Source organism: Zosterops lateralis (genome assembly GCF_965231275.1).
Source record: "Zosterops lateralis genome assembly, chromosome: 4".
Classification (NCBI taxonomy): domain Eukaryota; kingdom Metazoa; phylum Chordata; class Aves; order Passeriformes; family Zosteropidae; genus Zosterops; species Zosterops lateralis.
Genome location: NC_139765.1, coordinates 63,486,941 through 63,500,981, shown reverse-complemented (window position 1 = coordinate 63,500,981; position 14,041 = coordinate 63,486,941). Strand labels below are relative to the sequence as shown.

General features: G+C 38.9%; 1 protein-coding gene across 1 annotated transcript in view; it reads left to right on the top strand.

Moving 5' to 3' along the window:
• SEMA3C (semaphorin 3C) overlaps nucleotides 1-14,041 on the top strand; it is a 116,341-nt gene that overhangs the window by 90,107 nt on the left and 12,193 nt on the right. Inside the window, exons 12-13 of the mRNA XM_083859286.1 lie at nucleotides 1,993-2,215; nucleotides 12,767-12,855. Of these exons, the coding sequence (XP_083715412.1) occupies nucleotides 1,993-2,215; nucleotides 12,767-12,855 (312 nt within the window). The remainder of the gene's footprint in view (nucleotides 1-1,992; nucleotides 2,216-12,766; nucleotides 12,856-14,041) is intronic.

The following is a 14,041-nucleotide window of genomic DNA, read 5'->3' as shown; positions in this document are numbered from 1 at the left end:
AGTCTTATGACTCCAAGTCAATAATGGAAGGGTTGAAAGTATCAGAGAAAGACTTTTAATTGAGCTATGTGAGACAGGAGAGTTTAAGTTGAACTGTTTGTGAAACAGAATCCCTCTTGAAAGGAACTGGGGTCTGGCAGAGCACTACCAAGTAGAATAATCTTGCTAATGATGAATGCAGTTCTTTTTTAAGCATTTGTTGCTAATCTTCACCGATAGTTCCATACGTTTTCTGGAATGTGGATGAATATGCCAGAGAGGGTGGAGCAAGCAAGACAATAAGAATTCAATTTTGTGAGCAATCTTAGAGCATTAACATATAGCGTAATTTCTAATGAGAGCCAAACAAAACCCTGAGGATAAATGTGAGCCCAGATAAATAAATTGTCAAGGATGTCAGATGAGAGAAACAACCCATGTCTGAGCTGAGTTCTGGTTCTTCTTCCTGGAGGGGACTGATGCCAGAGCAGTTTCTTTTGAAGAGTTCCTACCAGAGCTGTTCTACTGTTCTACTTTGTATAAATAATTAACTCCTAATTGAGCCAGAAGATGACTCTAAAGCCTGTGATTAGGCTGAAGTCGCCTATTTGTTTCCTGATATGCCCAATGAATAGTTCATTGGGTGCACAATATGGAGTAGCTTTTAGCAGTGAGGGTAGAACAGGCACTCCTGCCTGTGGTTATGGGGATGCCCTGGGAGGTGAAGACCCAAATTATAACATTGCATGTCATCAGGTGGGTTGGACACATGACTCACATATCCCCAGACAGTTTCCAGGTCTTTCAGAGTATGATTCATTTTATGTAATTTTAGCCATCTAAAAGCAGGGTGTTTAGTCTGAATTACCGACTACAGAGGAAACCTGAGAATAAGTGCCTGACTTTAAGAGAGTAGGAGTCAGGTGAGGTAAATCTCTCCTTAAGCTACTGGCTATTTTGTGTCTGTGGTTTTGACCAGAACTTCCATCCTAGATGTAAGAATGGCTCTCGTCAAAATAAACAAATTTCCATCAAGTGTTTTTTTTTTTGAACAAATCATTTTCCAATTGGAAAAATACTGCGTTGAAACGCTTCTGAACATCTCCAGTACTCTGAGGAGGGTTTCACAGCTCAGAAATACAGTAACGGGTAAAAATGAAAGCTCAGGAAGCAGGAATAAGAATGAGGTAGTGAGATAGTGATAGCTGAAAAAAATCAAGGAAACTAACACAGGTACATCCAGAATTTTGTACCATTTACTGACATAGCTCTGATTTCTTCACAGTTTCCATTTAGTTCCAAACTCAGTAGAGTTGAGTTTTCTAAGATGGCTTTTATTTTCTCATGAGGCCCAGAATGCCTCAGTGATGATTATTTGGATGGTTCGTCATTATATTTAAAGAAGCATCGAAAGTATTCAGGGACTTCAGTTACTTCTAAGGCATAAGGAAAAGTATAGACAACCTTTTCAGATAAAATAAGTTGTTATAGAACTCCCTCATCAACTCCATATTATTGTTCTTTCAAATGAAGATGAGTCACAGGCCCTTTCATCATCTTATAATCAACATGACAAAAGGGATATTGGCCAAATTACAATTAACTATCAGATTTTGTCTTCTGCTTTTGTAGTAATTCCGTAAAAAAACAGATGCAAACATTTGCTATCTTCCCATACCAATCTCTTGGAATTTTTTTTTTTCAACAGGCAGTTTAGTAGCATAAAACATGTAGAAAGAGGTTCAGAAGTACAGATCTTTGCCATCAAGCCGAATTTTAAAAGTGCAAAAATACATTTTGGTTTGTTTTATCAGAAGTGATGCGAGTTCAAAGTGCAGCTATTAAATGTTTCATTCCCCTTACTGGAACGTAGTAGGTTTGGCCCAAGTCTGAAGTGCTTTTTTGGCAATTTCCTTTGTCAGCTGTCTGTCCATATTTGTCAATGACCTGGAGATGAAAACTCTCTGAAAGATGGTCAGTACTGTTCATCATTGCTGTCCATGTTTCTTACAGTGTCCGGGGGGAGCCTTCACGCCCAACGTGCGGACAACCAAAGAGTTTCCAGACGATGTTGTGACCTTCATTAGGAATCACCCTTTGATGTTTAATCCCATTTACCCCATACACAAGAGGCCTTTAATCATCAGGATAGGGGCTGACTACAAGTATACAAAGATTGCTGTGGATCGAGTGAATGCTGCTGATGGAAGATACCACGTCTTGTTTCTTGGAACAGGTAAGAGGAATTTGGCAGCATTCATTTTCCTCTCTTGCAATGGAGTCTGCGATCAACTCTGATTTTTACAGTTTACAGCTTTCAGAAATATTTGTTTCAGTGTTTGCCGTCTACAGAAATGCTATAGAAATCCATTAATTATGTTCTCTTTCTGTGCATTTTTCTATTTACTATAGACATCAGTTATGTGCAGGAGATACAATGTATTGATCTTAATTTTGAGACAAAAAACAGTGTATATTTTATTGGATATAAATTATAATACTTCTCTTGTATATGGTTTGTATGCAATATGATTCCACATTAGATTTTGATGATCCCTAAGGCAAGAAAAAAATACCAAAATCTAGCTTATAATATTTTTATACTCTCATAATCATTATTTAATATATGTTGTGTAAGCTACTTCTGAAGAAAAGAAGGTTCTGATCAAGATGTTGCAGAGGCAGAAACAACTCCTCCAGAAAACAGTATGGAAGTACTTAGCAGAGAAAAGGAAACAAATGGTTGGAGTCCTAGCTGTACTGGACACAGAGAACTTGATCCAAGTATTCTAAAATAATTTCTGTCTAATATAACCTATATTCTGTTTTCACTTACCTCAAATTTGAATCTGGTGTTATGCGTCTGAAGTCTGCAGGGAACAGGTCAAGTGATTCATGTACTGATCAATTTTTATTTTTTAAATACTCTGATATGAATCACACCCTTTAGATTGAAGCAGACAAGTAGAGTGGTACTGTGACTAAACCCTAGGACTCCCTAACATCTGAAACTCATAGTGGTTTAACAGGGCATTAGAGATCGATAGGCCCAAAAGCTAATCTTTTTTACTTTTTTTACTTTCAAGTAGAACAAAGGAGAAGAACTCCAGGAGAGCAAATATATATCTGAACATCAGAAAATGATTACAGAGATGGCTTGCATTGCTTTTATGGTTCACATATTATTGGGGTCCTGATTGTTTTCTGCTTGTGGAATAACTGTGTCTGCCAACAAAGTCCCATGGGGCTGGGGATAACCATCTTGTTATAATAGATTTAGGAAGCGGGTGCTAAAATATCTCTTAAGAATGTGAAGCTTCTATAGGGAAAAGATTAAAAGTAACTCTCTTTCACTCATCTTAGAAAAACCTATTGAACTACCAAAATCAGCAGGGTGCCTGTGTGCCAAAGGAGGCCAACTGCACACTGTGCTGTGTGTACAGAAGTGTATCCAGCAAACAGGTTGATGGAAGGATTTTTTCCCTATATTTGGCTCCTGTTGGGTGTACCTGTGCCCAGCTGTGGGCTCACCAGTACAAAGAAAACATTGACCTAATGGAGCAAGATCAGTTGAGGGACTGTATGACATGATGTATGAGAAAAAGCTGAGAAAATGGGTTTACTCAGAGAAAGCTAAGGGGATACCTTAATGCTGTTGACAATGTCAAATGGGTGGGTACTACTACCTAGTGGGAAAATAACAGATGGGGACTCTCTTCAAGGTGCTCAGTGAGGGATTTCACACAAGCTGCTGTGTGGGATAGTTCTATTAGATATAAAGGAAAAAGGTTTTGCCATCAACATGATCAAACAGTGGAAAAAGGATCCAGAGAGGTTATGAATTCTTCATCTTCAGAGACTCAAAAGATTCAAACCCCAACAAACACAGCATTGAGCAGCCTACTCTAATAGGACTTGCTTTGAGTGTGGGACTGCACCAGATGTCTTCTACAGGCTACAGGTTTCTGCAGTTCAGTGAAAAGAAAACAAAACCACTTCATTCATGTGAGGTTATGGATGGAGAAAATGAGAAGGGCTAAAGCCCAGCAAGAACTCAATCTGGCTACTGCTCTAAAAGGCAACGAAAGTGTTTCTATAAATAAATTAGCAGCAAAAGGTGACTTAAGGAGAATTTCCATCCTTTACAGGAAACAGTGAAAAGACTGAAGATCTTAGTGCCTTTTTTGCCCCAGGCTTTAGTAGCAAGACCAGTTCAGCAGGCTCCCAGCTCCTGGGTTGGAGGGCAGGAGGAATAAGGAACAGAGTGAAACCTCCATAGTCCAAGGAGAAATAGTCAGTGACCTACTACACCGCTTAGACACACATGAGTCCTTGGGGCTGGATGGGATCCACCCAGGGATACTGAGGGAGCTGGCAAAGTGCTCACTAAGCCACTTTCCCTCATTTATCAGCAGTCCTGCTAACTGGGCTGGGGAGGACCCAGCTGATGGGAAGTCATGTCATGCCCATCCACAAGAAAGGCCACAAGGAGGATGTGGGGCACTACAGACCTGTCAGTAAGACCTCAGGGCTGCAGATGGTTTTGGAGCTGATCATTTTGAGTACCATCACATGGGATGTGCAGGACAACCAGGGATCAGACCCAGCCAGCAGGGGTTTGTGAAAGGCAGGTCCTGCTTGACCAGCCTGAGCTCCTCCTATGACCAGGTGACTCACAGTGGGTGAGGAAAAGGCTCTGGGTGTTGTCTGTCTGGACTTTAGTAAAGCCTTTGACACCATTTCCCACAGCATTCTCCTGGAGAAACTGGCTGATCCTGGCCTTGGATGGGAGCACTGTTCCCTGGGGATAAAACTGGCTGGACAGCTGGGCCCTGACAGCAGAGGGGAGTGGAGTCACATCCAGATGGTGGCTGGTCCAACTGGTGTTCCTTCAGGTCTTTCCCAACCTAAATGAATCTATGATTCCATGTTTTTCCACCAAACCTTTAGCAAGTCTCCATCTGATGTAAAGTGAATGCTTAGTATATGATAAGGCATAGTCAGGGTAATGAATTATTCAAAGAATTTCGTAAGTTTTCTATCTGGATATTTTTCCTGGCAGGAAGTTGACAAATGAGTTTTAAGGTATTCTTGATTCTCTCCTGTTTGCAGCTGTTCAAAACTACTAAATTAACCTAATTAGGACGGGGGTTTTACAAGGTGGGTTCTCCCTTCCTCCCCCTTTCCCTCTCCCCACCACTAACATAAGTCTGCATTTTCTGTTTAGTTTAATTAATGCAGATATAAGTTTTGACTCTGTGACCTGTTAGGATATTATTTCTCCTTTCCTGAAGAAGTATTCTACTATAGAAATATTGGAAGTGTTAATAGAGAGCATCCCTACTCTTGTTATACAGCTGCTCAAGAAAAGAGAAAACTTGATAAAGAGAAGTTTTACTTTACTGTTAGTTTTCTTCCTTGACAGATCACTATGTTTAGTCAAAGTGATAGATTGATAGGCTAGTGCAGATCTTTCAAATGAATGTTTTTGGGGTTTTTTTTCAATGTAGAGTGGTGCTATTGTTTTGAAATGCTCTGTAAGTATCTAATGTTATTTGGAGGCAAATTCTACTAAAGCTTAGTGGAAAAGATTGAGAGATAAGTTCCCAGAGCATATAGATTGTTAATGTAGCAATGATAGTTAAAGCTGGAAAACTGTTGAAAAGCTGAAATGTCCTTGAAATCACAATTTGGTAGTTAGCATTTTTCTCTGCAAGAGGTAAACATAAGTAATTTCATTTTATCCTTTGATGACCATCTGATTGGGTTTAGGTGATCAGTGTGGCCTCATAAGCACTTGAGCTGTTAAAAACATAAACATTCCTCAGGTTTTTCTTATGTTAATCCTCCTCTGTGTATCAGCACAGGACCCATTATGGATCAGATACAAAAAGGGCAGCTCTTGATACTTTATATTCATTGCTTTATCTTCTTCATTACACTGAAGACAAGGATCATTTTCTGCTTTCTAGTGAGATGGAGGGCAGGCATTATTCTTCCTGAGTAGGGCACAGGACATTAATACCTTCCAAGGTCTTCCTCCAAAGAAATTGCTGCAATGTAGGTTACTGCATTTCTCAGCCCTTTCAAATAAAAGTGATCAGGTTTCAGCCACTGAGAGGAGAAACTTGTTTTCTTTATTCTCTGCTTTCTGTGAGACTCAGGAGGATTTGATAGAGATATTAAGTGTCAAAAGGAATGCAGAGGGGATTTGCTTTGGTGTCAGTTCAGCCCAGCAAATGCAAAAACCACATTGTATGGGAGAATTTCATGTGATAATTTCCTTGGGAGCCTGGAGCCCCACAGACGGAGACAATGGGACTTGACACCTGGTGACAATTACACTCAGCTCAAATGATAAGTTACTGCTGCTGAACTGAGATGTTTCCAGCCATGTCTGTCACTGTCAGTGACCTGTCTCATGCTTGAAATCAGAGTGTTTTATGTCTTGCCAGATGCAAAGCACACAAAATGTTTAGCTTTTCCTCTCTTCCTCCTCTATAGCCTTAGTAATAAATCACTTCCTGAATGCAAGTGAAGAATAACAGAAGTACAGAGCTCCGACAACCCCAGTGGTTTTCATCATGTAGCCATGGCACAGGAGGGTATAGGCAACTCTGCAATTTTTTCACCTTGGTGTGAACTACATGTAGTGTTTCCTTTGCTCCCCCAGACAGAAGTGCTGTGCTCACAGGGGCTGGTCCATACCCAGAGTTAATGCACTGTTTTTCTCCCTTGCTTACCTGCATAGCAAACAAAATAAATCACAGTGGCAGACATTGTTCCTGTGGTAATCCATGATTTTCAAATGATTGCAATCTCCTGTTTTTCCTATGCTTGTAAACATGAAGATTCCCAAAGCACTTACCAAAATGTGCTGGTTTTGTTAGGTCTCCCCTAAGGGATCTCTTCACCCCTGTCTGGTGTGAGCTGGCTTGGAACAAGTCTAGACTGATAGAGAGCAGTGCTGCAAGAGAAGAGTGCTGCCTACCTACCCTGTCTGCCCAAACAGAAACCCAAGAGATAACTTACTTGGAAAGAATATAATCACTCATTTGCATATCTCACTAGAGCAATGCTGATGGTGATTTTTCCCTATGCAGTGAGAAATAACATATTCAGTTGAAGAATTTGGGATTAGAATTCTGTTTCAATTATTCCATTTCTGTGATGGGGCAGGACCCAGTCCTGAGTTTTTTGGAGTCACCTAGAGTTGTACTGTAATTTGTTTACTCATTTCAGTTATATGTGAAGAACCTGAGCTTTCAATTTTTTGTGTTCATCCTTTGGTAGATTGTTTTCTATCTCAGTTTTAAGGCAGCAGTAAAACACCATGAGAACATATTTGTGAGATTAATATTAATTTATTAAGCATGCCACCTACTGCTTGCAGCATGACAGCCTTTGGTCAAAGTATACACAGATTGCACAACGAAAAGATTATTCAAGGGGTTTTTCATTGCTCCTGGTGTTACGAAAATATTTAAATGTCTGGGTCAAACTTGGGTGCATTAAACAGCTATGGGCACGAATGGGATTTTTTAGCTCCTTGCTTTCAAGATATGATATGTTTTTCTGGAGAGAGATCTAAGTGACTGTCATAAAAAGGCACTACAGGCTTCAGTGTGGCTTATTGAGATGATTAATGTCAGCCACATGCATCTGATGTGGCGCGAGGCTGATCGATGTTTCTCATTATCTTTTCTTCTCTGATGAAACATTTGTTTTCAAAGTCTGGATGCATTAAGTGCCTCCAGAGCATAAGTTTGTAATACTCATTTTCATGGTGTTGTATGATGGCTGTCTTTTTGGAAAACTAACCCTTGCTGACAACAGTAGCCTCCAGTAATGCAATAGCCAAATGATCTACAGATTCTAACAGAGAGATAATCTGGTCAAAAGAGCAAGCTTGCCTCCCATAGTTTTCCTAGCTGCAACTTCGTGACTGTGAGCTTGGGAAGATGATGTTGCACAACAGTGGCACAACAGGCGTCAGACACAATTTCCTTCTTCCTCTTGGTCATAATGCCTGAGCCATTCATAACCTTTTATTGACCTGTTTATCCAATGCTTTTTCACAGACTTTTAAGATGATATGTAACTTAAGAGGGTCTACCTCCACCTGCTTCATTTCCCTTGTTCAGCTTTTATTCAAACAAGCTCACACTGTGTCCCAAAAGATTGACTGAGCGGGGCTGTGCAAAAACTTCACCCTCAAGTGTGGGCATTTGTATCTGTCGTTTTGTTCTTTGATGCAGCTTGAATTTTATGAAGTTTCACAGAAATATTATGAGCTGGAAAAAGATTACCCCCATTTGACAGATGAATGAACTAAGCCCAGAGAGGTTAGTGGCCGTGGTGAGAGCCCTGAGTTACAGCAGACACAGAGCGTGAGAACGTGGCTGTCAGCCCTGCCTGCTAACCTGCCACCCTCTCAGGTGCTCTGCTGAGCCTCAGCAGAGGCTGTTTTCTCAAACAGACAGATTTCAAACAGTCTATAAGCTTTTTTGCTTTCTTTTTTCTTTGTAAGGTTATTTGTATGCATCAGGTTCAACTCAGATAAGAGACCAGAAGTAATTAGCTGCCATTAGGCTGACAGGTAAAACATGGAGAAAAGGTTTTTAGAGCGTCTCCAGCAGTGTCAGACACATCAAGGGTGGGGATTACTGAGGGAAGCCTCTCAAAACTCATGTCAGAGTAAAAGTTGGTGCCTATTGCAGTCATTTTTTTACGATGTGGAAAATTTGGGGGGTTTATTTGTAGTTCAGTTTGTCCATGTGATGTGGCTCAGGGTAAATGGCTCCTGGCTCTCTTTGAGGCTCACATTACTGACAGCTGCAGTGTTCACTTAGAACTGGGGAAATAAAAACTAGTCAAAATTCAGAGAATGAGTTTTATACTCCTGATTCAGCCAAAAACTTCTGTGTTTTTGATGTGTGTTCATTATGCTTTGCTTTTTCCATTGCCCATGGTCAGGCAGACCAGGAATTAATGTAATCAGGCACAGTCTGACTGTTACTGATGAAGCTTAGCTGATTAATATCTGTCCAGAATCATGCCTTGCATTTGAAGAAATACTATTTTAATTATGATTATGATGATTTTCCCCTTATGCTTCCATTCCATTTATTAGTATGCCTTCCTTCTTCATTTATTTCCCACTCTGAATACATTCTGCACTTTTTTTTAAAGCTTGCACTTTCCTCCCTTGCTGTTCCCAGTTTCTCAGTCCTCTCAGAGAGAATGTGATCTCGTTGTGATTGTCTTTAATGTCAAGCTGGGACACCTGCATTTGTTAAGCAGGTTTGAAGTGGAAAAGCCTTTTGAGTCACTCCTGTCCTCTTGCTGTCAGCTTGAGGGAGATTCTCTTTTGTTTGTCCATCTCCCCTTGACTCACAGACTCCTGAGCTGATGCAAGGCTACAAACAGCTCCCAGTGAAGAATTAGGAAAGTGATGAGAAAAAATCTGCCTCTTCATTTCTAGTGGCAGATTGATATTCTGGAGACACAGTAGCTTTTTCATGACTATGTAAAATCATAGCAGTGGAGAATTGGTTTCAAGTGGATTTCTGGAAGGAACAAGTAAATGGCAAAGGAAATTATGCTGTTCATTTTTATGAATTTTAGAGGATTACCTTCTAATTTCATACATTGACCAAACTTGAGAAAATTTTAGTTGCACATGTTTGATGATCTCTTATGCCTGATTTACAGCATAAAATATTATCTATTGTGAAATACACTCAGAAACAGCTCAGGCACTGCTTTGTATAAATGTCCTGCAGTGCACAGTGCTTCATCCTTTCCTCTAACCCAGGGAATTTAATTCACTTTTTTGCCATTAGCAGAAATAATCAAATAAGATTTTTGACAAAACTCAAATATACCATAAGCTTTTTATGTGAGCACATGTAAGTGACTTCATTTATCAGATACAAATTTGTGTTTATAGTGGAGACAGCAGTGCTGCTGAGAAATAAAAAGTGAGGTTTGGGGACAAATATTTGCTTTTCGTTTATTAAGGAAGAAGCTGAGCAACAGTAGCAAGACTGTTTTTAGAAGCAATGGGAGAATTATGGTCTATAAGCTGTGTATCATTGGAAGTCTTTATATATAGGTGTATATAGAAAAATATATATGTAGAGACTCTTAGAATCCCTTGCTTTAAGACATTTTATTTAATCAATAGCTTTCTATTGCCTACTTGAATATTTATTTTAAACATTATATTAAGTCTCCTTTAAAACAATGGAACATTCCTTTCTGCAAGGATCTGTCCATCATGGTACAAAACTGAGTCAAAGCAAATGGTAAAATACTGAGTCAAAGGGAATGAATACGAAGGTAAACAGTCCTTCACTCTGTGTATTTTTCTGGGGTGTGACAAAAAGGTAGATAGGAACCTGCTTTACAAATAGGAAAGGTTACTGGCACACAAGGACTTGGCCTCAGGCATTATCGGTATTTTCTGTTCAATGCCCAGGATAAAATCTCCCCTCAGGTTCTGATTTCAGTTTGGGGCAATGTTTGAGGACTCAAGACAATTTAGGAATTTTAAATGTGTGGCATGTGCTAATGGATCATTGACATAAACCGGTTCTTCAGAGTCTCAGCAGCCTTACATTCCTTTGCAGGTAAGGTCACTGTCAACATTCTTAGTGCCCTGTATGTCAGGGTTACAGGTACTTGACACTTTGCAGACAGCTGCAGGGAAAAAAAAAAAAAAAAAAAAAAAAAAAAACCACAAAAAAAAAACCACCTAAAAGGCTACAATTCCTTCCTGCACTTCTGATTAAGTATTTTGTAAGGTAGAGTCTAATGTTAGAGAGAGAGGATTGATAAGGATTGATAAAAGAATGCAGAGAAGCAGGGGTAGACTGGACTGAAGCCATGTACATGTGTGAGCAGGTTATTCCCTTAGGTGGGAGAAGAAATCCACACAACCCCTTTCTCCTTTCCTCTGAGGGAGGCATCTGCAGCAGTTTAACACTTCGATGGGTCCTGGCAGTTAGTAAATCTCTCTCAGGTTCTCATGGCTTTGCACCCAGGCACCCAGGCTGGACCACAGCTGTGCTATCACAAGATTTAGTTTCAGTAAAGTTTCTTCAGAAGGAACTGTTTTATCATTCCATTGTATAATAAGAATAACTGTCTCCATAGAAAATTCTCATGAAAAATTCATGCCTAACATGCCCTGAACATGTACCATTGATAGCTACACATTTTTAAGTCTTGTCAGCTTTCAGTTTCTCTTTTCCTTCTTTTTATAAAAAACAAAATACTGCACTATGCTCTCGATGTGTGATCAAGTGATTCAATAGAAATATTCTGGCTTTAAACCTTCTTTTTTGTAATAATAATAACAACAACAACAAGTAGTAGCAGTAGTAGCAGTAGCAGTAATAGTAGTAGTAGTAGTAGTAGTAGTAGTAGTATCTGGCTTCTTTGAGTGAAATGAGATGTAAATTACTTACAGTAATTATCTTACCCTGAAGCTCTAGCTATCGAATTTAGTCTCTGAGCTTAAAGCCAAAATAAAATTGAACTTTTTCAGCTTATATAGTCTTCATTATGAATTGCCAACAGGAAATGGAAATTTCCTCATAAATGTAGATACTTGCCTATATTGTGCTATGCCAATGTTCTACCAACTGCACAACTCTGTATTGCTCTTAAAACTTTTGAAGGTGAACAGAACCTATGCTGTGTGTGCTCGTTCCTCAGAGTCAGTATTGGGCAGATAGATTTATTCTGCTCAGTCTAATTTCTAGGTCTTTCAGATCAGAAGAATTCTATATTCTTTTTCCAAGACAAAATGCTTGTTCTTGTGATTATTCTACAGTCTGCCTTTTCTGCCTCATCAGAAATACTTCAGTGGCTGTCTCAACCTTTAAGAGCCTCCACAGATGGACCCCTTCATCTCACATATTCTTTCCACATAAGAAATTTGGAAAACTAATCACAAATTTCCCTTTGGTCTCACTCATCACATCTACCCTGCAAAAACACAGTCACTGCCACATATTTCTATTTCTTACCCTTTTGTTCTAAGTGGATTTGTGAGGCTTGGAACTGTATTTTGAGAGGGAAGCCATGATACAATAGCTAAAATATCTTCACCTTGCTTTTTCTTTTTACCTTACAGAGCAAAATATTAACTCCTACCAATATATAATGTACTTGATTTTTGTTTTAATTTCATTAAATTAAAAAAAAAAAATAAAAAACAACAAACAAACACCCTCCCCCAAAAAAAAAAAACAAAAAAACACACACAAAAAACCCCACACTTTCATCTTACTGTGTTTACATGTAGATAGAGTTATTCTTTGGAAGGTTTACCTTTCATGTCATCAGTTATCATAGCATTTTATTATTGGATATGAATATATCACATTTTTCAGTAGCTCTGTTTTGCCTGTTTATATTGTGTTTTACTTTAAGATCATTAGGATAGATTCTGCCTCTGTGTGTCTGTACAGCAACAAAATACACTGATTTTGACTGATTTTTTTGCACAGAATGGTAACAGTAATGGTAATAATGCCAATCTTATCATGTCTTACATTCATATATGAGAATAATACTGTAATATTATTCCTGTATAAGGAATCATCTCATTGTTTTTACTGACTCTAAACTGTAGAAATTACTGAATGTTTCTTACCTTTCTCTGTGTCATAGTGCTTGCTTTGATCCTTTCCTTTTATAATTAATGAAGGTTAATATGCTTTTTTATTTCTCCCTCTCTGTGTCACATGGCCTCACTTATTTTCACCTTTTGCAGATCAAGGAACTGTACAAAAAGTTGTTGTCCTACCCACCAACTTCTCTGCAAGTGGAGAACTCATTTTAGAAGAGATGGAGGTTTTTCAGGTTGGCTTTCTCCTTTTGTTTTTTCAGTGTGTATGTTAAGACAAACTTTGTTATAACAGACTTTGGCAAGGGCAACTGTGAATTGATAAAAGATCAAGTAAATGTAATGTGGAGGCTGTCAGTTTGATAGCCACATAAAGAGGATGACAAAATGTTGACTGATATAAAGGCTATAGCTAGCTGAAGCCCTTTTCCAATATTTCAGTTGCCTGTTCTTATGTTGATATACTGCATAGAATGACTTTGGTTATCAGTGTTTTTAGGACATCATGTTACAATGGCTTCCAGAAGGAGACTTTTATCATTGGCATCACTAGAGAGACTGTTGCTGTGTAAGGTTGGAATTTCAGATTTCTGTACTTTGATTATCTGAAGATCTTCCTGGTTCTCTGTTGCAAAATGAAATTAAATTAGTGTTGTTTTTGCTTAACTCCTGTTCTTCAAAGTCACATGCCTCTGGAGTCAAGAAAGCTACAAGTTTAAAACAACATAAGCTGAAAAGAAATACAAAAAGTACAGGGAGATAAAGGAATAGCCTCTGTCAGTCACCCTGGCATGTAACAGTTGTAATAACCTAAAGAAAGTGTTCACTCTCATATTGAAAAATCCCTCTCAAATATTTGAATGGGCTATTCATTAAACAGTAGCCTCAGGGCAAATGGTAGTATGTGTCTATAAACTTAGTTAAGGATTTTGTCGTGGCCTTTTCTCTATTTCATTGACAGGATACAAAAAGGAAGATTTAAGCTTCTTTATTGAGGCAGCATTAACAGTTTTCTTAAGAAAAAGAACCCTCATAAAGGCATCTGTGTTAACACTCATAAAGGCATAGTTAGTCTTTCTAGGCTTTCATTGAAGACTTTCTGCTAAAAATGATATATGTGAGTGATATTACTTAAACACACTCTTCACCAAGATATTACTAATTCCATTTACTGGAAGATAAATTAATACAGCATGAAGATAGTTGGGCTGAGAGGCGTCCTCAGCCCAAACCTAGTTTCTGGGCCTCAATGCACAGACCTTTCTGTCCTGAAGCCTAAAACCCATGATATCATCACTTCTGCTGTTACAGTCTGTGCGGCATCATGGTGTTTAGATGAGTCTCTCCAAGAGAGCAGGGATGAAATCATGTGCTAGTTGATATCAAGGGTAGCAAAAAAGAGATCCTCTTCCAGAGTAAACA